At 36.8% G+C, this 25032-nt stretch overlaps 1 protein-coding gene across 2 annotated transcripts in view; it reads right to left on the bottom strand.

The window, feature by feature from the left end:
- Positions 1 to 25032, bottom strand: part of HCRTR2 (hypocretin receptor 2) — a 137131-nt gene that overhangs the window by 7169 nt on the left and 104930 nt on the right. For both annotated transcript variants that reach the window (XM_005696190.2, XM_013973787.2), the window contains exons 3-5: positions 24376 to 24619; positions 12606 to 12721; positions 2259 to 2479 (exon numbers count right to left, since the gene is read on the bottom strand). In XM_005696190.2, the coding sequence (XP_005696247.1) occupies positions 2259 to 2479; positions 12606 to 12721; positions 24376 to 24619 (581 nt within the window). The remainder of the gene's footprint in view (positions 1 to 2258; positions 2480 to 12605; positions 12722 to 24375; positions 24620 to 25032) is intronic.

Raw genomic sequence — 25032 nt, 5'->3', positions numbered from 1 at the left:
TTATTCATTATTTTAAACTCTGACAAATATGTTATTGCTATATCCTTAAAGGTCATTTTTAAGATTTGTTCTACACTTTGAAATATCTCAGCTATTAAATTCTATTCACTAGACAACAGCAGGTAACTTGTAACTACTTGATGAATTTGTAGGCTGAAGATTATAATGCATTTCTTGACAGAGGGTTCATCACTGATTGTGGATTTTGTGCATATGATAGAAATGCATTGTTGGAATAACATGATGTTCTATGCAGTACTCTAGTCCTACAAAAATATAATATATAGTGAGACAATGTGGGTAAATGGAATTAATATGCTATGACTCTCTATCACAATATATCTTTGAAATAATATACAAACCAGACTTGCTTTAAAGATGTTGGTTTTGACTAGCCAGAAGAACTGACTTCTAAATAAAAGAATTAAGGATTTTATTGTAAGAGAAAGAAAACAAGAGTATAAAATGAGGGGGTAAACAGAGACAAGTATTTGAAGAAAATGTGTGTGGTAAAGAGAAAAACATCTTTAAAGGTTATTTTGAAATTTTTATTTTGTGACAGAGACCAGAAGACTCAAAAAACAGAAACTATTTTAAATTTAACATGGGTTTTCTCCTTAGAAAGCCATTTATTTTCCTTGGAAAGGAAGGTTTGTAAGTCAGAAGAATAGAAATATTAAGGACAAGTAGGTATTTGGAACTAGCTCTCAACTAGGGCTGAGATGCAGGGAATCCAAGTGTGTCTTTGAGAGAGCAGGAAATCCAATTTCCACTGACTTCAGACAGACTAAAATAAAAGTACAAAAAAGAAAAAAAAAGAGAGAGAGAGAGAAAACCTATCCAGTATGTTTATAGGTTCTTAGGAACAGAAAACACCATTTTGCATCAGACTAGAATACATTTGTACATGATTTCTATGGGCAGGAAATTTAAGAATGGAATTAAAAATATCTATCCATCTATCTATATGTATATATACACACACATATATATGTGGAGGGCAAAGAAGCTTCCCTTTTCTTGTGAGCTGGTGTATAGCTCAAGGACCAAACCTGCCACAGATCTTATACCTTTAAGGCTGTGCCTGTACTAAACAGCATTGCTGAAAAGTTCATTTTCTCTTTCTTTACTATTGATAAAGTCATTAAGAATATATATATGTATAACTGAATCGCTTCGCTGTGCAGCCGAAACTAACACAGCTTTGTAAAGCAACATTACTTCAGCAAAATTTATTTTTAAAAATAGTAAAGGAAAAAAGTCATTAAGCAAAGACAAAGCCCCAAAGAGAATGACAAGCCTTTGCAGCCGGTTATACCACCTTCAGACTGTGCGGTTCCAGCCAAAGCTGCCTCTCTCCAGAGGCCCCAGCTGTGAGGAATAGGTTATTGACTCTGAATCAGGGGAAAATCAGAGGTGCAATCCCAGTTTTAGTTAGAGTCCTCTGATAAACAGAACCAGTATTACCTTGGGACCAGCCTCTGTGCAACTATTAAGATAATTTGCAATAAAGGTGGTTGAAGATTTCTGGGTACCACTGCCCCATATCAGCTGATCATGTTGGCCAACTGTTTTAACTTAAAAGTGTATCTGCAGGGTTATAGGAACATAACTTCTCTCACTGAAAAGCTTTGTGTTGATTTTGGTTATTAACACTACTCACTTATTCATCCTAAACTTGATTTGATGACTTTAGAAAAATGGCTTTTCTTTCTTTCTGTTTAAGCATTCAAAACACAGTACGTGCTGTGATTCCATTTGTATGTGTGTGTGTGTGTGTGTGCTCATAAATGCACTTTTAAGTATAATTAGAAAGCTAACACAATTCTTATCTTTTTGTCCTTTAGATAAAATTCTGTCACCATTCCCTATGTCTTTGAAAACAAAGTTGGAAAACCCATTTGTTCTGATCAAAAAAGAGCTCCAAGCTGCAAATGAGTTTTTTTGCATTAGAATTTTTTTCTGCATCTGAGATTTAGCAATTAACTTGAAGAGGTCAGGGGGAACATCTGTTTTCTGTCTGTCATTCAATAGAGAATTAGCATGGATAAGAGCATTGAAAGTCCCAGCACTCTAAAAAGCTGTGTGTTCTTACCTGCTGGTAACAACAACACATTGAGTTATCTGGCCTGACAAGCTAGCTCGGCAGACAGCTTAGAATTTTTCTCTGGCTTAAAAAAAAAAATAAATAAAAGTCCTTAATTAAGAACCAAGAGGCATGGCAGATCTCTTCATTTGCAAATAATAAGCAGCTTTACCTCTTTAGTACATTGAGGATGCTAATTGGGAGATAGCAAACTGCAAACACCAAGAGCACAACCATCAACATCCGGGCTGTTTTCCGTCTGGCTCGGATCTGCTTTATTTCAGCGGCCACGGCGCTAATCCTGGATTTGGTCTGCTGTCCCGGCCCCCGAGGCTGTGAAAGAGGCTGCAGGGCCTTCCATTTTCTCTGGACGACAGAAGATGTTCCAGGAATCTGAAAGGAGTGCAGATCCTTTATTGCTATCTGATTTAGGAAAGTTCCACTTCGGAGGAGTAATTGGAAGACATAGTAAGGAGAGTATCCCAGACACCTGTGGTCTGGGAGGTTTGCTGAGTGGAGTGTGTTCTGGAGTAAAACCGTCAAGTGCCAAGTAGGAGTCTGGGTGGAAAAAAAACAGTTGCAATATCACAGTTTTGTCAAGGTGTAAAGAGAACTGCAAATGGAATATATCTCTTTATAAAAAGAGAAGCTGTCCCCACAAAGGAATACTTTTCAGTACTAAAAAGAAATGAGTTATCAAGCCATGAAAAAAATAGAGAGGGACCTTAGATGCATACTACTAAGTGAAAGGAGCCACTCTAAGAAGGTTACTGTTGCAGGGTTCCAAATATATGATATCCTGAAAAAGGTAAACATATGGAGAATAGAATGGTTAGTGGTTGCCGGGGGTAAGGGGAGATGGATGAATTAGCATAGCATAGAGGATTTCAGGGCAGGGGATATACTCTGTATGATGGATACATTTCCTCACGCATTATACATTGTGTCTGAATATACCATCTAAGCACATGGAATGTACATCAAAAGTGAATCATAAGATAAACTGTGACCATGATGGGTAGATGCAGGTTCATCAGTTTTAACAAATGTATCACGCTGCTGGAGGATGTTGATAATGGGGGGCTACTCATGAATGGAGGGAGGCAGAGAGGGGAAAACTCTGTAACTTCCACTCAAATTTTCTGTGACTTTATAACTACTCTTTAAGAAAAAAATTTCTTGATTTAAAAGAGAGAGAAATGAAAACTGGGGAAGCAGAGCACCTATTAGGAATTCTGATTCAGCTCGGATACCTGGAGTTGAAACAGACTGAGCACCTAAGCAGGTGATTTCAAAGTAACATGCATGGCTTTTCATGCATCAACACTGCCACCTGCTGGCAGATGGCGAGTTGGGACTTTTGTTGGGTTTTCTGCTTCTTGAGTTTAAGGTAAACCCTTAAATAAAAGGAATAAAAACAAAACAAAATAGTCTCTGTTGCTTATTATTTGTTCTTATAAAATTTCTTGGAGTCAGCTTTGTGGCCAGACCCTTTAAAATTCACATAAAAACCTTGAAAATCCCTTCCATGGTCATTTCTAATAGCTGGAATTTGTAATATCAGTTACACAACTTGTACTTTTCCATTTCTTTTCAAAGTTATTTGATAATAGCAGGGAGTCCCTCCAAATATTGTCTTAATTATAAGCTCATGAAGATTGATAGGGTTTAGCGAGCAAAACAATAAAATTCAGTATGCGTAATTTTTAAAAAGGAAAATGTGCCATCAAGCACACCATAAGAACATCCTAGTCCTATTAAGATTATTCAGCTGTTGCTTTTATCTCTGCACCGAAAGCCAGAACAGACCAGCATGTCCCTATGGTCTCTCACAATGGATGTTGGATGGATTCTGTTGCTTTATCCATCATAAGATCCAAGTCTGTTAGATAATCTTTAATTTGAGAACAGAATTTTACTTTGATTTCCACAGAAATGAATTGATATGATGCTTCTTTTGAACATAACTATTCCCTCTCAAAAGGGAGCAAATGAAAATAAAGAAAACCTGCCTTTAAATTGAAAAACATTTGACGAATGATTTATCTTTGGATTCTCTATGTTCTGCCATGTAGGCTGACCTTTCACATCAAGGTGGCACCACTCAATCTTCTTATCTATTGACTGAGAATCCTTCCTCCTCTGTGAGTCTTTTTTTAAGCAGTCATTTTTAAAATTAATTGAGAACTTGCAATGGATGTTGGAAATTCCCAGAAGACCTGTAGCATGAATAACCCTATTAATGTCTGCTAAATTGTCTTGAACTCTTTCCTAAACAATCTCTAAGAGCATTTAAACTGAAGCAATCTATTATTCAGTGCTCCCCTGAGGGAAAAAGAATCAATATCCTGCATCTGATGACTTCTGCAACTATCAGGAAAAGTTGCCATAAAGAGAAACTATACCACAGTGAGCATGACTATGGTGCCTGCAATCACAAAAATGTAGTAATGATGTCCTCTCTTACATGATAATCTAAATACAGATAGAAGATGCCAATTCTGCACGTATTATGAGAAGACATACAGTAGTCCCCACTGATAATTCGTCTATGTTGAGAGAAAGTCAGTACAGTATCAATAGAAATTGTTGATATTAGCTGAGCACCAGGAATGATGCAAAATCTTGAGTAATTATTAATGCTTTCTTTAAAAAAAAAACAGTTATTGTAAACCCATTTTACAGATCATCAAGCAGTTTTGAGAAAGATTAAGTAAAATATCCAGTCTATATCTTCAATAAGTGACACGCCAGAATATGGACACGGATGTGTCTCATCGGAAAGTTCATCTTTTCCCATTGTGATGTACTATTTCCATCTATAAACTTCAACACAATCTGATATGAAAGTTAACAATTTTTTAAAAAGACATGCTTAGTTATATAAAGGGGCTTCCCTGGTGGCTCAGGAGGAAAAGAATATGCCTCCAATGCAGTTGATGGAGATTTGATCCCTGGGTCAGGAAGATCCCCTGGAGAAGGAAATGGCAACCCAACCCATGGACAGAGGAGCCTGGTGCACCACAGTCCACGGGGTCACAGACAGTCAGGCATGACTGAGCACACACTTTAATTTTTAGTTACCTGAAAGCAGTAATAGTCATACTAAAGGGCTTTTGAGAGACTCGGGCCATTTGTCCACAGGGGAAGGTCTTTTCCTTGCCATCTCAGCAAGAGCTAAACAGTGGCTGACTGTGGAAAGCACACACACATACTACACAAGCACAACACAGCGTTATACACGCATGCACACACGGTGCACACACACGGCACACACCCAAACCCACACACGCACTGCGCTTATTCTGCTGTTACAATTAAACTTTATAATCACCTTTGATGTGAAAATACATCCTGGAACAGGTATTAACGCAGTTAGGAAATGAAAGTATCACGTAAATGATGACCCTTGAAACCTGCCCTGTCTAAAGAAGTGTTTGTGGCCAGGATAAGCAAACATGCTGCAAACACTAGAAAGGGCATAAAAGAATATTGTGAACAGTCAACTTATATGGAATTAATAAATACAATGAAAGAAAAGATAATTAAACTGACACCGGTTTGTCTTTACAAACCCTGTTACAACAAAGCAAACCAACAAACAAAAACTGCAGGCTCAGATAGCCTCATTGATGTAATATGCAATTAAATCATAAAGAATAATTTCCATCTTACTTAGACTCTTTCTGAAATTCAAAGAAAAGATAATATTTTAATACTTTTTAATGAGGATAGTTACCCTGATAATCAATACTATGAGAACAAAGGAAAACCACTGACCAAATATTTCACATGAAGGGAGAGGAAAACGTCCCCAAAATATATATTGTTAAACCAAATCCAATGATATACAAAAATATAATAGATTTGACTCAATAAAGCAATCAAATTTATTCTGATAATACAGTATGGGTTTAACATGTAAAAAATCAATCAATGTAATTTATCATATTTGTAGAAAAAACAATGAACATCTCTTTAAAGAAAGGAAAAACATTTGAAAAATTCAATAACTTTAATGCAAACTAGTAATAGAATCTTTCTCAACTTGACAAAGGGCATCTATGAAAAGTTTTTGGGCTATCATCCAACTTAGTGCTGCTACTGCTGCTAAGTCACTTCAGTTGTGTCCGACTCTGTGTGACCTCAGAGACGGCAGCCCACCAGCCTCCCCTGTACCTGGGATTCTCCAGGCAAGAACACTGGAGTGGGTTGCCATTTCCTTCTCCAATGCATGAAACTGAAATGTGAAAGGGAAGTCGTTCAGTCGTGTCCGACTCTTAGCAACCCCATGGACTGCAGCCTACCAGGCTCCTCCATCCATGGGATTTTCCAGGCAAGAGTACTGGAGTGGGGTGCCAATGAACAATTTCCTCCAAGACTGGGAACAAGCCAACAAAGGTTTCTCTCACACATCTACTCAACATTGTACTGGAGATCCTAGCCGTAGAAGAAGACAATTTAAATAGATCAAAGGTATATAAAATGATTCTATTGAGAACATATCATTGCTTACAAAGAAAGTCTTAAAGGATTTATAAGAATACCACTAGAACTAAAATCATGAATTTAGCAATACGTAGGACCCTAAATCAGTCGCAATTCGCTATATTTCTATACACTAGTGATAAATGATTTGAAGTTTAAATTAAAAACAACACAAGTTTCAATAGCAAAATATATATTCTAGAAGTACATTTAGCAAAATGTGGACAAAATATGTATAGATAAAATTATGAAAATTTCTAAGGGCTATTAAAGAAGACCTAAATAAATGAAGAGATGTACCACATTCACACATCAGCAGACTTAATACTGTTAATATATCAATTTCTCCCAATTGATGTATAAACAATGCAATAAATCTATTCAAAATAATAGCAATCTTAACTTTATGACTCCGTTGTGACAGCTTATTTATTTATTTATTACCTTGGCTCTTCTCTTTTAGCATTTAAATGCACGTGCTAAGTTCTTAGGGTCAGGATCAGAACCATTTTCTTTGTCTCACTGAAGTAGGATAATGTACTTTGTTACTGTTTCAATCGCATAAAATGTGTTGAAGCTTGCTTTATAGCCTGTCCTATGATCGAGCCTGGAGACTCTCCCGTGCGCGCTTCAATGTGTGTTCTGGACTTTTGAAGAAGTAATCCTGTAGATATGCTAGGTCTAGTTGACCGATAGTTTTGTTCGAGTCTTCTACGTCGTTATTAGTTTTCTGCCTGGTTTTTCTATCCACGCCTGAAATACGAGAGTTGACGTTTTCTATGATTATTATTGAATTGTCTGCTTATGTCCCTAATTCTGCTAGCTCTTGCTTCTTGTATTGCGGGCTTCCTCTGTTAAATGCATATAGGTTTAGAATTTCTTAACTGAATGATCTATCATTGTGAAATATCCTTATTTACTAGCTTCTTTTGTTTAATATTAGTGCAGCTGCTTCAGCTTTCCTTCGGTTAGTGTTTGCATGCATGCTAAGTCGCTTCAGTTATGTCTGACTCTTGTGACCCCATGCACTGTAGCCCACCAGGCTGGGATTCTTCAGGCAAGAATACTGGGATGGGTTGCCATATCCTCCACGGGACCTTCCCCATCCAGGGATCTGGCCCACCTCCTTCATGTCTCCTGCTTTGGCAGGCGGGTTTTTTTTTTTTTTTTACCACTAGTGCCACCTGGTGGTGTAGCACAAGCAGCGCCACATACTGCTTGTGGGCTGCTGCTGCAACGTCGCTTCCGTCGTGTCCGACTCTGTGCAACCCCATAGACGGCAGCCCACCAGGCTCCCCCGTCCCTGGGATTCTCCAGGCAAGAACACTGGAGTGGGTTGCCGTTTCCTTCTCCAATGCAGAAAAGTGAAAAGTGAAAGGGAAGTCGCTCAGTCGTGTCCGACTCCTAGCAACCCCATGGACTGCAGCCCACCAGGCTCCTCCGTCCATGGGATTTTCCAGGCAAGAGTACTGGAGTGCGGGTACCTCTTTATTCACTATTTTACCTTTAATCTATTTGCATCTTTTGTAGACCGCATACAGTTGAGTCAACTTGTTTATCTCTTCTACCAATTTCTAAACAACTTCATTCATTTACATTTAATGTAACTAATGAGAAGGTATAATTTACATCTATCCTTTTGCTTTTTGTTTCCATTTTCCATATATATGTATGTAAATATATATTATATATATATGTGTCTATTTTTCCTCTATCCGTCTATTACTTCTTCATCTTCTGTTAAACAGATATTTTCTAGTACAATTTTTATTCTGTTGCTTCTTGCACTATATTCTTTTGAGTTATTTTTTAGTGGTTGCCCTGAGGAGTACAATTGACAACTTAAACAATCTGTCTGGATTAATGTCAAGCTAATTGCAATAGTATACGAAAACTTTGTTCCAATATAGCTTCATTCCCTCCTTCCTTTGAATAGCATCTTCATGCATGATAAGCTAAAGATTCACAGTTTTATAATTATTGCTTTACAATGTTACCTCAAGCCCGATAGGAGAAGAAAATAATTTCAAACAAAAATACGTTTATACTCTCTTCTGTATTTACATGCATACTTATTTTTATCTCTGTGTGAACTTAAGTTACTGGCATTTGATTCTGCCTCTGTGATTACCATTTGCTGTTTATTTCCTCATGCTAGACTGACTCATTATCATCTAATATTAATTATTTTAAGTTCTTTTTGAAGAATGTTGAAGAATAAAAGGTAGCAGAAGACAATGTGATGAGAATTGGAACGAGTAATTCTTTCAAAATTTTAATCCTTGAGTTAGCTGCCTAGTCATGTCTGTTTCTGGACCCATGGAGGAGCCAGCCAGGTTCCTGTCTCCATGGGATTTCCCCAGCAAATATACTGGAGTGGGTTGCCATTCCCTTTTCCAGGGGTTCTTCCCAATCCACGGATCAAATTCACATCTACAGTGTCTCCCAGATTCTTTACCCACTTAGTCATCAGGGAAGGCCCATGGAAATTCAGTTCCAGACCCAAGTATCAGTACAGTTCATCCCTAGTTGCTCATGCAGTCCCAGATACATGGTAGGGTGTCAATAAATATGTGTGGGATGAATTGGCATGAGTTTACATAAGACTGAAGTGTTGAATTATATAAGAGCTAGAACTGAAAAAATGTTGCCAGATGCACAAGAGTGAAGATTTAGCGAGTCTTAGAAAGAGGAGTTCTAGAGTCCATAGAATTTCTAAACTAACTGAATTCTCTGAGTCACATTGTCCAAAAGAATATTTAAACCTTGTTTAGAGCAAAGCATTGGAGAGTTATTTTAATGAGGTTTAAAATCATTGAGAAGGTCAGACAAGGACAAACACTTTGTTCCCTAATAAACTAACATTTAGACATTTCAAAGAATGTAACAGATTCCATACATCTCTATAATTTTGAGCACATAGGACAGGACCTATGTTTGATGGTTCACTTGATGTGGCCTATGGCAAACATAATGCCTTGGAACTCTGTTTATAGACACTCACAGTTGGAATTTGAGAGTTGCTCAAGAAGAATTCTACATAATCACCACCTGAGGTTAATTTACTTCATCATTATTGCTAACGTGAACTCAGATGAACTTGTTGTTTTCCACTGCAATCTGTTTGTAAATGTTGCTTGTTTCACAGCCCAAGCATTTTATTGCAAATCTTCTGGATCATGTGGCTTGTATTAAACAGGACGATTCATTTAAAAAAAAATGGACTTTTTCTAAATCTGCAATATAATTTTGAACTTACTTTAGAGTTTGAGAAATGGAGAACTATAATGAAGATGTAAATTGGTTGGGATTTGTCAGTTATATAATTATTTAATAAGCATTCAAAAATAAGTATTTTTGAATATTTTTTTGTGTAAGCTAACATGTTAAGAGTTGGGAAGATGATGAGCAAAACAAATTCATGTACATACAAGAAATTTGGAAGTTGTGATTCATGTACATGCAAGAAATTTGGAAGTTGTGTCATTCTGCAAATAAATAAATAAACCAATATAAACATCTATTATATTTAATGCATACTAACAAGTAAAAATATGAAAGTAGGGATGCACTTAATACTGGGAATATTTCTCGTTAAAATGTCAACCTAAATCTACAATATTTTTATGCCTACATGCTCACCAATGCGTTTTCTAATTTTTCTGTGAACTTTGTTCTCAGTGACTGAACAATGGATTCCCTTCTTTGCTCATCTATCAAGACTCTCCCAGCACTTTCCCTCATTCTTCCACTAACCTTTTTCTTATAAAGCATTTATTGAGCAACTGGAATGTGCTAAGCAGGTTCTAGTTGCAGGGCTACAGATGAAAACTAGTCTGTACACTGTCTATCTTAGTAGATTAGAACAGACAGACAAAAAATCATTATCATGTTACTTAAAAGTGCTATGAAAGAGGTCTATCTAAGAAAGCAGTCACAAACATCAATTCAAAACCTGCGTGTTATTTTAGAAATATAAGCACAATGAGTTGAAAGGCCAAATAACAGCATATACTATGAAGATATTTTATTTAACGAGCACTTTTCATGCTTGAGGCACCTGAATTGATCCATCTAAGTGTACTGACTCTGTGAGCTAGATGCTATGCATCCCACTTGGCACAGAAATTTAAGTAATTGACAGAATTCATACGTGTGCTAAACTGAAGGGTTAGGATTTAAACTGATGCAGTCTGGACCTTCAGTCTGCGTTTTTAATTTCTGTATTATATCAGCTCTGGTCATTCACTTACACAGCTTGTAAGGAGATCTCCATTTATTTAAGCTTAACCATGTGACTTGTCTGAGCCAATGAACAGTGAGGAGACTTAGCATATGCCAGTTCAGAGCAAACATTTTCAAAGAATTTGCATGTTTCTTCCAGCTCTCTTGCCCTTTCCCTGGATCCCAAAATGGCACGCCCAGGGGAATGCTGTTCCTTTGGATGAAGTTCTGAACCAAGAAGACCAGGAGAGCACAGTCACTGTCATCCTCACCCCTGATACAGAACATGAATGAGATAAGCTATTACAAACCACATACCCTGAGCTTTTTCACAGCAGAATAACTGAGCAAAAATGGAACAGTTTGACAACACTTACCAGAAAGTGGATACAAAAGGAAAAGACACTAAAATATTTGCAGTTGACTTCACGGCCAGGTGGAGAGTGTTGAGGAAACTATCTCTAGGATCTGGAAAATCACCATTCATGGCTTATAGTGATACACATTTGTTATTTTAATTGAAAAGGCTGGGGAACAGAATGCATTTATAAGGTCAGGAAAGAATTGACTTAAAAAATTAGAAGAAAAGAAAACATTTGGAGACATACAGGGTTGAAAAATGCAGCTGTTGCTCCTATGAAAGGATAAAAGATGATTGTGAAAATTGCTTTGACTAATAAAGGATGAAGCAGATCCAAATTAAGACTCATATTTACCCTCAAATAAAAGTTTTATGAAATCTTTTTAATGAGGAAAGTGGCCCAGTAAATTCTTTCAGTTGGATAAAATATGTCAAAAGCAAACAGACTAAGAACATGGCTTTCCACAAACTCAAAATTTAGGAAAAGAGACAGATACATTTCTGAGAAATGTGGCATTTTAAGAAATAATTTGCAAGTATAAGAAGCTGAGTTATATCCTTTGTCTGTCCCTTTATGGACCACTATATGGTCCTTGATTTCTTTCAAGTCATCAAAGTTCAGCTTAAATGTTACCTGGTCTGACTTAGATCTGCCTCCACTAAGCTTTCCCCTGATCTCCTGTGGCTTATACTTATTAAGGTGATTTTTACCCTGAAACTGACTGTTTCCTTCTTCTAGGCTATGAATTCATCAGTGTCACAGACTGGAACTTTTATCAGACATGCATGTGAAAGAAATGCAACCATTTGATGAATGAATAATTGAGTGCATGAATACAGAGCAAAATTATATAACAAATTTCAGTACTCTCAAATCAGCATTATAAACAGTTTCTAAAATTCTCAATTCTGCCTGATTCTTCTAAACAAAATAAAATCTTTGAAGTTGGAGATTTACCCACATAATAAAAATGCATTATATAAATATTTGCTTTCAATCTCAGGAAATTTTAAAGGAACTTTTGTTTATTTCTCATAAAAAGTAAAATGTGTAATGTTAGTCCTAGACAAAAAAATCAAGTCAATTAATCACAGAGGTTTAAAATTTAACCATTAAGGCAGTTCATAAAATAATATTTCCTAAATATCACTCTTCAAAATGCCTAGACCAAGCAAGAATATTGAACGGGTAGCCATCCCCCCTTCTCCAGGGGAATCTTCCCAACCTGGGATTGAACTTGGGTCTCCTCCATTGCAGACAGATTCTTTACCATTTGAGTCAGCAGGCAAGCCCATTTTCCTGACTAGGTCTTCATTATTTAGTGGAAAACGTTATTAGAAGAACACACAATCCTTTGCTAAACATATTATATTGGTTCAATTCATTCAAATTTTGTTTTCAAGGACTGTAAAGAAAACACAAGAAAAGTATTTGAAATTACTTACTTGTCTGCACCAGAGTTTACGAAATATTTGTAGATAGGCCAACACCATAAGACACAGTGGTGCCATGTACGTAACCAGGAAGAAACAGATGTGATACATCTTGGGGTAAATTTCACCTGGAGTGAAAGTCAAAATAATAGTCTTATGTTATAATTCATAGATTTTTTAAAGGTACATTTATCAATGTTTTGCTTTTAAAATACGCTTTACCTTCTATATGATTTTAGTGTCATGATATATACACAAAGGGAAAAGTGATTAAAAATAACAGCTACTTACATTTAAGTACTAAATGCAAAGTCTTAATGTAATTTAATCTACTCAGAGAGAAGAGGCAATTAAACATTATTTTAATTTGTGCTACACAGTCTATCCAAAGCCAAGTGTCCATTTATTAAAAGCCAATTTTTTTCTCTTGATTACATCTGCCTATTAATAAAACAATTTGGATTGTCCTATATTTGAATTTACAAGAAGGGACATTATTCAAAATTTAATTGCTAAAGCTTTTGTTAAAATTGCAAGAGACTGTAAATTAAGTTGATTTCTCTTAATTTCTTTCTTAAAAATTGGGAAATTATTCCCAGTTGTATCTGCAAATACAAATTTGGAATGTTTTTTTAAAAAATAAAACAGCAAACATTTGATAACAATTCTTTTTGTTGACTTCCTAGAACATATACAAAATGCTTACTTGAGTAAGTTGTGTGTGTGTGTTAATGCATGTGTTTTTAATAAAAACGAAATTTTTAGGACTCTTTAAAGTTAGATTTCAAACCAATGTGGGTATTTTCTTATCAATAAGGCATAAGCCCATCTAGGACTGTAGTAATTTCTTATTTATCATTAATTCTATGTATACAGGTGATATGTATCATAGATTAAGGCATTTATTAAGGAATCAATCAATTGAGCGACACTGTGGTTTAATATTAATTTTTAGCTTTTTAAAAATATATCCATAGCTGACTTTTAAAATATGTTAAAAGATATTTCTCTTATGCTAGTATTTGAATATGTCATAGTGATCCAGCTACTTTTACTTAACAAGAAACAATATATACTAGATGGATACCATGGATATTAAATGCCACTAACTAGATACAATTCTCACTAAATGCTAGCAAAATAGATTTTTTTAATTCTAAAAATTCCATAACTTATTTTGAGCTTGATATTGACAATGGGATTGGTTCTATACTATTACAGAAGGACAATGCTATCATTTTTATAGATTATATTTGTTTCATTACTTCAGAGAGTATTTTGAAGCATGAAGACTCAGTTATGTGATCAAATGTGATAACAGCAATTTATCCTCAGGTTTAGCCAAAAATAATTATGATGACCATAATTGCTGATAACAAAGGTTGACAATTCATTGACTTCTTACTGAATATATTTTAAAGGTATCAATGAGCTAAATATCCTCCATAATATTGATTTTATAGTTTCATCTTCTAGAACTTAATAGTCTTATTTTTACTCTTAAAACTGCCTTCTTCCTCAGATAGATATTTTTCTCCATTGCTATCTTTAGAGAGGATGGCAGGGTGCGTGTGGTGCCAGGAGCTCTAAGAGATCAACTTGAGGTGTCATTTTTAACTTCCTTGGGGGCCCGGGTGGCTCAGGCTGAGTTCATCAGCTTCTCACTTCCTTTCAAATTTGTCCTGTAAAACAGGCATTACATAAAAAGTGATAGAATCTGAGCAGCCTGAAGGGAGGAATAACAGACATCCTTTTCCTTTGAAGCTCCACAGTCCGTGCAGCAATAGGGGAGCCAATTTAAAAGGAACTGGAGAGTTACCTCGGCACTTCCCAGGCACCTGAGTGGCTTTGAACTTTTGTTTGTTTTGAAGAAAGTGTCACATACTCGTCCTGCATAAAAAATGTACCTTTGAAGCATACATACCCATGAATCCCTGATGTCTGCCCCAAACGAAAGGAGACAGGTAGATTTCGTAGGTCATTTGTTTTTTAAATGCATATATGGATATCAACACTATGATAACAGTCTGCAGTTTTAAACAGATGGGAAACAAAGCTCATTCTGCAAGCGGCATATTTATAAATAGCTGTAAAAAGATGTAATTGACCAGTAAAAGCATATTATCGTAATGAATGCCAACACAGACAAAAATTGATAAAGCAAAAATTATATTTGCAGGCTGGGATAGATTGTTTTACTCAAGAGATTATTTTAGATGATTGGTGAAACATAATCATCTTAAATTCCTCATTTCACGCTCAGAGTCTAAGCTAATTGAAAATCCAGAAATACCACTGAAAGTTTAAATTATATGTTAAAACCGTCTTTGATCTTTCTCTGCACTTGATGAGAAATATCTTTTATATATTTTAAGACATTCATATGTCTAGAAAGGAGCTACATAAAATGTATTCACTTAGGCATTCCCTAAATTAGAAAACAACATTTTAAAGATTAAAAGCTATTAAAATTTGTTGTCTCTACTCAACCAATAAATAGGCATAATCTACATAAATTCTTGTATATATACCAAATCAACAAGTAAGGAGCAAATGTGGATCTTTCTTTAGTCTTGATGTATGGAGAGAGAAACATGGAAACTTAAATTATCACATATGAAATAGATATCCAATGGGAATTTGCTGTATGTCTCAGGGAACTCAAACAGAGGGTCTGTATCAACCTAGAAGGGTGGGATGAGGAGGGAGATGGGAGGGAGGTTCAAGAGGGAGGGGCATATGTACACCTATGACTGATTGATGTTGATGTTCCACAGAAAACAAAATTCTGTAAAGCCATTGTCCTTCAATTAAAAAATAAACTTAAAAAACCAGATTAAATAATAATATGATGTATTGGACAGACAAAACTTAAATGAGTTGATGTCCATTATTAACTGAACATGTTAATAAAATTATCTAAAAATGACATTTTCTCCTTCATTTTATACCTATCAGGAATTCAATGAAAAAAATAATATAATTTTTCAAATTTTCAGTTTGGACAGTCTTTTCAAAGCTCATGTATCCATTAAAGTGCACCTTAATCTTTCATATATTTTATTATCTTTTCCCTGATAAATGTCTTCAATAAATGTTCCTATTAATAAACACACATATTTATATAATTTCCCAATGACAATAGGCCAAATGCCATGATGTAAAGAATATCTCCATTATTATTATTATTTTTGAAACCACCAAAGAATAATTTGACAGTACAATCCAATAGGAGGAAGATTATAAATCCCCAGTCTCCAAAATACTATTTGATAATCACTATATGCTCATGAAAAGTTGGATTAATGACTGGTAAAAACATATCTTGGATTGAGTGCAGAAAGAAAAATTACTTTCTTCCATTAGGATTTATCCTGTGGAAGTATTTACAAACCAAGAAATCAAGAAAGTATGGTTACAATTTTAAGATAATTTAAAAATTTCAGAAGTATAAATTAATATGACTGAAGCAAACAATGAACATACATAACCTCCAAATAAATAAATTTATTTAAAAATCTTTTTAAAATAATTAAAATGAACATTAACACATTTTATTTTTGTGCCAAGAACTTAATGGCTTGTGTTCTTTTATGAACAAACTATAGGTAATGAAGACGATAATGAGTTTCATTAATGATACATCCATATTACACTTTTGTGGTCTTATTTTCAGCAAGACAGAGTTCTCAGGTATTTTGTACCATGAAGGAGACAGTATTTGCAAGACTTTTCCAAAAGTGATTTGAAAGATATGAATCCACATGGTTTACACTCTTTCCACACTGTAATATTGGTTGTAGGACAATTATGACATCTCTATATACTTTTAGAATTAGATCATTGATTTAACTTGGGATAAGATAAGGAAAATAACCGGTAAATGAAGCTCTATACAGTCAACAAAAACAAGACCAGGAGATGGCTATGGCTCAGATCATGAACCCCATATTACCAAATTCAGTCTTAAACTGAAGAAAGTAGGGAAAACCACTAGACCACTCAGGTATGACCTAAATCAAATCCCTTATGCTTATACACTGGAAATGAGAAATAGATTTAAGTCACTAGATCTGATAGATAGCATGCCTGATGAACTATGGACTGAGGTTCGTGACATTGTACAGGAGACAGGGATCAAGACCACCCCCATGGAAAAGAAATGCAAAAAAGCAAAATGGCTGCCTGGGGAGGCCTTACAAATAGCTGTGAAAAGAATAGAAGCAAAAAGCAAAGGAGGAAAAGAAAGATACAAGCATCTGAATGTAGAGTTCCAAAGAATAGCAAGAAGAGATAAGAAAGCCTACTTCAGCAATCAATGCAAAGAAATAGAGGAAAACAACAGAATGGGAAAGACTAGAGATCTCTTCAAGAAAATTAGAGATACCAAGGGAACATTTCATGCAAAGATGGACTCAATAAAGGACAGAAATGATATGGACCTAACAGAAGCAGAAGATATTAAGAAGAGGTGACAAGAATACACAGAACTGTACAAAAAAGATCTTCAAGACCAAGATAATCCTGATGGTGTGATCACTCACCTAGAGCCAGACATCCTGGAATATGAAATCAAGTGGGCCTTAGAAAGCATCGCTACGAACAAAGCTAGTGGAGGTGATGGAATTCCAGTTGAGCTGTTTCAAATCCTGAAAGATGATGCTGGGAAAGTGCTGCACTCAATATGCCAGCAAATTTGGAAAACTCAGCAGTGGCCACAGGACTGGAAAAGGTCACTTTTCATTTCAATTCCAAAGAACGACAATGCCACAGAATGTTCAAACTACCACACAATTGCACTCATTTCACATGCTAGTAAAGTAATGCTCAAAATTCTCCAAGCCAGGCTTCAACAGTACGTGAACTGTGAACTTCTAGATGTTCCATCTGGATTTAGAAAATGCAGAGGAACAAGAGATCAAATTACCAACATCCATTGGATCATCAGAAAAGCAAGAGAGTTCTAGAAAAAATCTATTTTTGCTTTATTAACTATGCCAAAGCCTTTGATTGTGTGGATCACCACAAACTGTGGAAAATTCTTGAAGAGATGGGAATACCAGACCACTGGATCTGCCTCTTGAGAAATGTGTATGCAGGTCAGGAAGCAACAGTTAGAATTGGACATGGAACAAATGACTGGTTCCAAATCGGGAAAGGAGTCTGACAAGGCTGTATATTGTCACCCTCCTTATTTAATTTATATGCAGGGTACATTATGAGAAATGCTGAGATGGAGGAAGCACAAGCTGGAATCAAGATTGCCAGGAGAGCGCAGATCATACCACCTCGGATACGACTGAGCGACTGAACTGAACTGATGCAGATCACACCACCCTTATGACAGAAAGCGAAGAAAAACTAAAGAGCCTCTTGATGCAAGTGAAAGAGGAGAGTAAAAAAGCTGGCTTAAACTCAACATTCAGAAAACTAAGATCATGGCAGCTGGTCCCATCACTTCATGATGAATGGATGGGGAGACAATGGAAACAGTGACAGACTTTGTTTTTGGGGGCTCCAAAATCACTGCATATGGTGACTGCAGCCATGAAATTAAAAGACACTTACTCCTTGGTAGAAAAGTTATGACCAGCCTAGACAGCATTTAAAAATCAGAGACATTATTTTGCCAACAAAGGTCTTTCTAGTCAAAGCCATGGTTGTTCCATTAGTCATGTACAAATGTGAGAGTTGGACTATAAAAAAGCTGAGCATTGATGAATTGATGCTTTTGAACTGTGGTGTTGGAGAAGACTCTTGAGAGTCCCTTGGACTGCAAGGAGATCCAACCAGTCCATCCTAAAGAAAATCAGTCCTGAATATTCATTGGAAGGACTGATGCTGAAGCTGAAACTCCAATACTTTGGCAACCTGATGTGAAGAACTGACTCACTGGAAAAGACCCTGATGCTGGGAAAGATTGAAGTTAGGAGGAGAAGGGGACGACAGAAAATGAGATGTTTGGATGGCATCACCAACTCAATGGACATTAGTTTGAGTAAGCTCCTGGAGTTGGTGATGGACTGGGACGCCTGCTGTGCTATATTCCATGGGTTCTCAAAGAGCTGGACACAACTGAGAGACTCAAGTGATACTGAGAGATAAGGAATACAGTTTATGAGTTAAACACAAATGAAAGATACTTCACAGTAAATAGATTTTTAATTAGGCTAAATGGTATTTGGACTTTCAAGATGTTTGAATTAGAGAGGTAACCCTGTAAAATATAACGTCCTACAGTGACTTTTTTTTCAGTCACGCAGTCATGTCCAACTCTTTGCAACCCCATGGACTGCAGCTTGCCAGGCTTCCCTGCCTTTCACCATCTCCTGAAGCTTGCTCAAACTCACGACCGTTGAGTCGGCGAAGCCATCCAACCATCTCATTCTCTGTCATCCCCTTCTCCTCCTGCCTTCAATGTTTTCCAGCATCAGGGTCTTTTCTAATGAGTCAGCTCCTTGCATCAGGTACCAAAGTATCAGAGCTTCAGCTGCAGCATCAGTCCTTCCAATGAATATTCAGGACTGATTCCTTTTAGGATTGACTGATTGCATCTCCTTGCAGTCCAAGGGACTCTCAAGGGTCTTTTCCACCACCACAGTTCAAAAGCATCAATTCTTCAGTGCTCAGCTTCCTTTATGGTCCAAATCTCACATCCATACTTGACTACTAGAAAAACCATAGCTTTGACTAGATGGACCTTTGTTGGCAAAGTAATGTCTCTGCTTTTTTAACATGCTGCCTTGGTTTGTCATACTTTTCTCCCAAGGAGCATATTTTAATTTCATGGCTTCAGTCACCATCTGCAGTGATTTTGGAGCCCAAGCAAAGTCTATCACTGTTTCCATTGTTTTCCCATCTATTTGCCATAAAATGATGGGACCAGTTGCCATGATTTTAGTTTTCTGAATGTTGAGTTTTAAGTCAGCTTTTTCACTCTCCTCTTTCACTTTCATAAATAGGCTTTAGTTCCTCCTCACTTTCTGTCAGGGTGGTGTCATCTGCAGGTCTGAGATTATTGATATTTCTCTTGGCAATCTTGATTCCAGCTTGTGCTTCATTTAGCCCAGCGTTTCTCATGATGTCCTCCGCATGTAAGTTGAATAAGCAGGGTGACAATACACAGCCTTGACATACTCCTTTCCCAATTTGGAAGCAATTCATTTTTCCATATCTGGTTCTAACTGTTGCTTCTTGACCTGCATATAGGTTTCTCAGGAGGCAGGTCACGTGGTCTGGTATTCCCATCTCTTGAAGAATTTTCCACAGTTTGTGGTGATCCACACAATCAAAGTCTTTTAAGACAGTCAATGAAGCAGAAGTAGATGGTTTTCTGGAAATCTCTTGCCTTTTCTATGATCCAGTGGATGTCGGCAATTTGATCTCTGGTTTCTCTGCTTTTTCTAAATCCAGCTTAAACATCTGGAAGTTCTCAGTTCACGTACTGTTTAAGCCTAGCTTGAAGAATTTTGAGCATTACTTTGCTAGTGTGTGAAATGAGTGTAATTATGTGGTAGTTTGAACATTCTTTGGCATTGCCTTTCTTTGGGACTGGAATGAAAGCTGACCTTTAGCCTTACAACTCCATGGACTGTAGCCCACCAGTCTCCTATGTCAATGGTATTTGCCAGATAAGAATATTGGAGTGGTTATCCTTTCCCTTCTCCAGGGGATCTTCTGACCCAAAGATCGAACCCAGGTTTGAACCCTTTTGGTGACTTTAGATTCTGACTATCACATATTTTTGTCTAAGCTTAAAAATTTTAAGTTAAACATAGAGTTACAGGGACTTCTTTGGTAGTCTTGTGCTTGAGAGTTTGCCTGCCAATGCAGGGGACACAAGTTCAAATCTGGTCCAGGAGGATTCCACATGCTGCTGGCAACTAAGCCCATGAGCCACAGCTACTAAGCTGTGCTCTAAATCCAAAGCTCATGAACCACATCTACTGAAGTCCATGGACTCTAGAAGCCCATGCTCTGCAGCAAGAGAAGCCACTGCGATGAGAAGTCCTTGCACTGTAATTTGAGAGTAGCCCCTGCTCACAGCAACTAGACTAAGCACTGGTGGCAACAAAGACCCAGTGAAGCCAAAAATAAATAGATTAATTAATTAATTTAAAAAAGAAAAGAAATGTAGACATAAAAATCTTATATTAACAAAACTTATGCTATGCAAAAATCGTTATAATAAACTAGATGTCTGATGAGCAGAATGATAAGAACCTACTTTGTATTTTTCATACACTTCTTAAAAACATAAAGTTATATTGATTTCATTTAATGTATAAAAACTAATATAATATCTTTTATTGCTTGATTTTGTGGATGATCAACTCAATACAGTATTACTTTGCCTTATACAGCATGAAGTAAGCCAGAAAGAAAAACACCAATACAGTATACTAACGCATATATATGGAATTTAGAAAGGTGGTAACGATAACGCTGTATGCAAGACAGCAAAAGATACGCAGATGTATAGAACAGTCTTTTGGACTCTGTGGGAGAGGGAGAGGGTGGGATGATTTGGGGGAATGGCATGGAAACATGTATAATATCATAAGAAATGGATCGCCAGTCCAGGTTCGATACAGGATCCTTGGGGCTGGTGCCCTGGGATGACCTGGAGGGATGGTACAGGGAAGGAGGTGGGAGGGGGGTTCAGGATGGGGAACACATGTATGCCCATGGTGGATTCATGTTGATGTGTGGCAGAACCAATACAATATTGCAAAGTAATTAGCCTCCAATTAAAACAAATAAATTTAAATTTAAAAGATAATAAAAGAACATACAAAAAAATTGTGCTTGTTTGCTTCATATTATTGAACAAATAATTTTATTTATGGTTCGACTTCATCATTATTAACTAAATTACTCCAATCAAGAGATCTTTAAACTCTTTTCCAAATAGAACTCATTGTATAGGAATTACCTAAGAGATATGTCACAGTTGGTCCCCAGCCTACCTTTCCCCAAACACAATTCTTTAGGCTGTCTACCCCTGCAATCCAGAAACTATAAGTTTGAACTCTCTTACTTTCTTCTTCAAGGGGTGGTGCCCATTGTGTGGGTTTTCCTATTTCCTAGGACACCCTCAGGTTTTCCCTTTCCCCTCTTCCCTGTCTGGAAAATCTTTGCTCAGTCACATGTACCCCAATGTTCATCGCAGCACTGTTTATAATAGCCAGGACATGGAAACAACCTAGATGTCCATCAGCAGATGAATGGATAAGAAAGCTGTGGTACATATACACAATGGAGTATTACTCAGCCGTTAGAAAGAATTCATTTGAATCAGTTCTGATGAGATGGATGAAACTGGAGCCGATTATACAGAGTGAAGTAAGCCAGAAAGAAAAACACCAATACAGTATACTAACACATATATATGGACTTTAGAAAGATGGCAATGACGACCCTGTATGCAAGACAGAAAAAAGACACAGATGTGTATAACGGACTTTTGGACTCAGACGGAGAGGGTGGGATGATTTGGGAGAATGGCATTCTAACATGTATACTATCAGGTAAGAATTGAATCGCCAGTCTATGTCTGACGCAGGTTACAGCATGCTTGGGGCTGGTGCATGGGGATGACCCAGAGAGATGTAATGGGGAGGGAGGTGGGAGGGGGGTTCATGTTTGGGAACGCATGTAAGAATTAAAGATTTTAAAATTTAAAAATAAATAAATAAATAAATAAAAATAAATTAAAAAAAATAAAGGGATAGGTTATAGTCATTTAATCAACCAAATTATTAAATTGTGCACTGAGAGAGAATCACACTCATGCTAGTGAATCTCCACATTTTTAGTCTTTCTTAAACTGAAAAATAATTGAGATATTTAAACATTATAAAGAAAGTGAAAGTGTTAGTTGCTCATCCACGTCTGACTCTTGCCAGGGTCCTCTGTTCATGAGAATCTCCGGGCAAGACTGGAGTGGGTAGCCATTCCCTTCTCTAGGGGATGTTCCCAACCTAGGGATTGAATCTGGGTCTCCCGCATTGCAGGTAGATTCTTTACTGTCTGAGCCACCAAGGAAGCCCCATTTAAGCATTAAAACATAGCCAAATCAAGAGGCAAAACAAGTTCATTCTAAGTGACCAGAGTTCAAACTCTGAGTAAATGAACTGCCCCCTGAGTTTCCTCCCTATTCATCTTTAATGCTTTGCTGAAGTGTTAGCAGCTGCTTGTAAACTTTGTTCAAATGGCCAGGACTGAGTCTGTCCTCTAATTTGTGCTCCTAGCACTTTATATCTAAGTATATTAAAATACTAATCACGCTATAAGACTTTATTTATTTGCCTTTCAGCCTCAGTATATACAACGTGTTCCCTTAGGCAGAGTCTATTTCTCTTCAGGTTGGCACATTTTTTGGCATATCCTAAGTACTCAAGATGTTGTTTGAACATTAAATAAATGGGACCAAAACCACTTAAGAAATATTTCTATCATTTTGGAACTTTCCACTCATTTTGTTTTTGTCTGCATTGTTAATAAGGAAACTCATGAAAAACCAAAGAAGATCCAGAAAGAAATATAGCAAAAGAGTTGCAATGTTAGAAATGAAGGGAAAAACTAAATTTTATAAAGTGGCATTTAATATCTGGAATAAAAGATAATGCAAAATTTTGAAATTTTGCTTATTATAAGTCTTTGGATAATATGTGGAGTAATTGCAATATTTTTTGAGTTTTATTTTGCTGCAGTGAAAATATATGCCTAATTTTTCAGTCCCTGATTTTTCTCTTTTCAGGGTTCCAATAAAGTTCCAAGTTAGGAGTTAACATGAATTCAGAGATTCAAATACTTGAAAATCAGAAGTCCATGAGCCAGCCATCCTTGGGGTACACTGCTTCTATTGATACATCTTTCCAATGGACAAATGCTTTCCTAATATTTACAGTGTCTAAATATGAACCATTGTAATACACTTAACCAGAGGAGAATAGATTGTTTTCTCTAAGTTTTATGTTATAATTCTGCAGACAGTGCTGGGAAATGAAGCATTATTTTCTTTTCTTTCATTCTTTGCTCTGTCCAGATTCGTGCCATCATCAGGCACTGATAAAAGTGGTTCCACTGTTACAGAACTCAGACTGTTGCCGAACTCAGACTGTTGCTGAGAGTTCTGAACCAAAGGAACATAACACCTCCATCTTCGGATTGTTTAAATTTAACTACTGACCATGTCAGATGGGAAACCAAGTAGGATCATAATTCCATGATTAGTATAACTCTGAAATCAGAAAATAATTATGTCAGTGGTAAAATTTATCAATTTACTGTATTATGAATAGAGAAAGCATATTTAGCTTGTTGACTCAAAGATCAACATAGGTCGATAGACAAGACAGTCGTGTTTCCAGGCTGAACATGACTTTAACATGAAAAATTCAGTTGCATTTGAAGCCCCATTAGGGAACCCGACACCTGCGGAAATATAATGTTCTACCATGTCATAAAATGCTAATAATTTCAAAATATATATTTGGGTTATTATAAATGAGTCCTTTCGATGTTTTAGAAAACCTAAGAAAAGTTCATAGTCACCAGCTGAATAATACAACTGCTAGATAGTCGTGCATCTAAAGGTTCAAAATGGGTGGAGGGATTCTGTGAAATCGTTTTGGATTTCAACTTGATTCTTCATGTTTTTGCAAAGCGATACTAATGAATGTCAATAAAATAAAGAAGGCCAGCTTTACAAGCGTTATGCAAATCAGATTTCCAATTCACAGCCGTCAGATCAATATAAGGACCACACTGGACTTGCCTCCCCAGCGCTCATCACAGACGGTAAAGAGAGCAGTTTTATTGGCTAAACCGGGCAGCATGGTGCTGCACTCCATGACGATGGCCTGAGGGATCATGATGACGCAGGACACGATCCAGATGATGACGATGCTGTTCCGGGCCCGCTTGGCTGTGCTCTTAAACATCAGAGGGTGGCAGATAGCATACCACCGGTCCAAGGCAATGCAGCTCAGCGTGAGGACAGACACGGACACCGACACGGTCTAAAGAGAGAAGGAGGGTAGTACAGGGAAGCGCCAGCTGTTACATGGATATCTCTCGATATTTGCGCTATTTCAGAAGGCTAGGCACACGGATAACCAGATTCAAAGTTGTCCAAAGACATTTCATTCAAGTGCTTCTATTTAAAACATGAAAAAAAAAAAAGTGGCTACAAGTAATAAGAGAAATGTATCAAGAAAAAGAATTACCTATTTCCCATTAAATATAAAAGTAGATACTATGACTGAGTGCTAAGTTGCTTTGGTCAACTCCAACTCTTTGCAACCCCATGGACTGTAGCCCACTAGGCTCCTCTGTTCATGGAATTCTCCGGGCAAGAATGCTTCCAGGGGATCCTGGATTTGAACTCAAGTCGTCTTCAGCATTGGCAGGAGGGCTCTTTACCACTAGCACC

This window comes from Capra hircus, chromosome 23 (genome assembly GCF_001704415.2).
Source record: "Capra hircus breed San Clemente chromosome 23, ASM170441v1, whole genome shotgun sequence".
Lineage (NCBI taxonomy): Eukaryota > Metazoa > Chordata > Mammalia > Artiodactyla > Bovidae > Capra > Capra hircus.
This window is presented reverse-complemented; position numbering and strand designations above follow the sequence as displayed.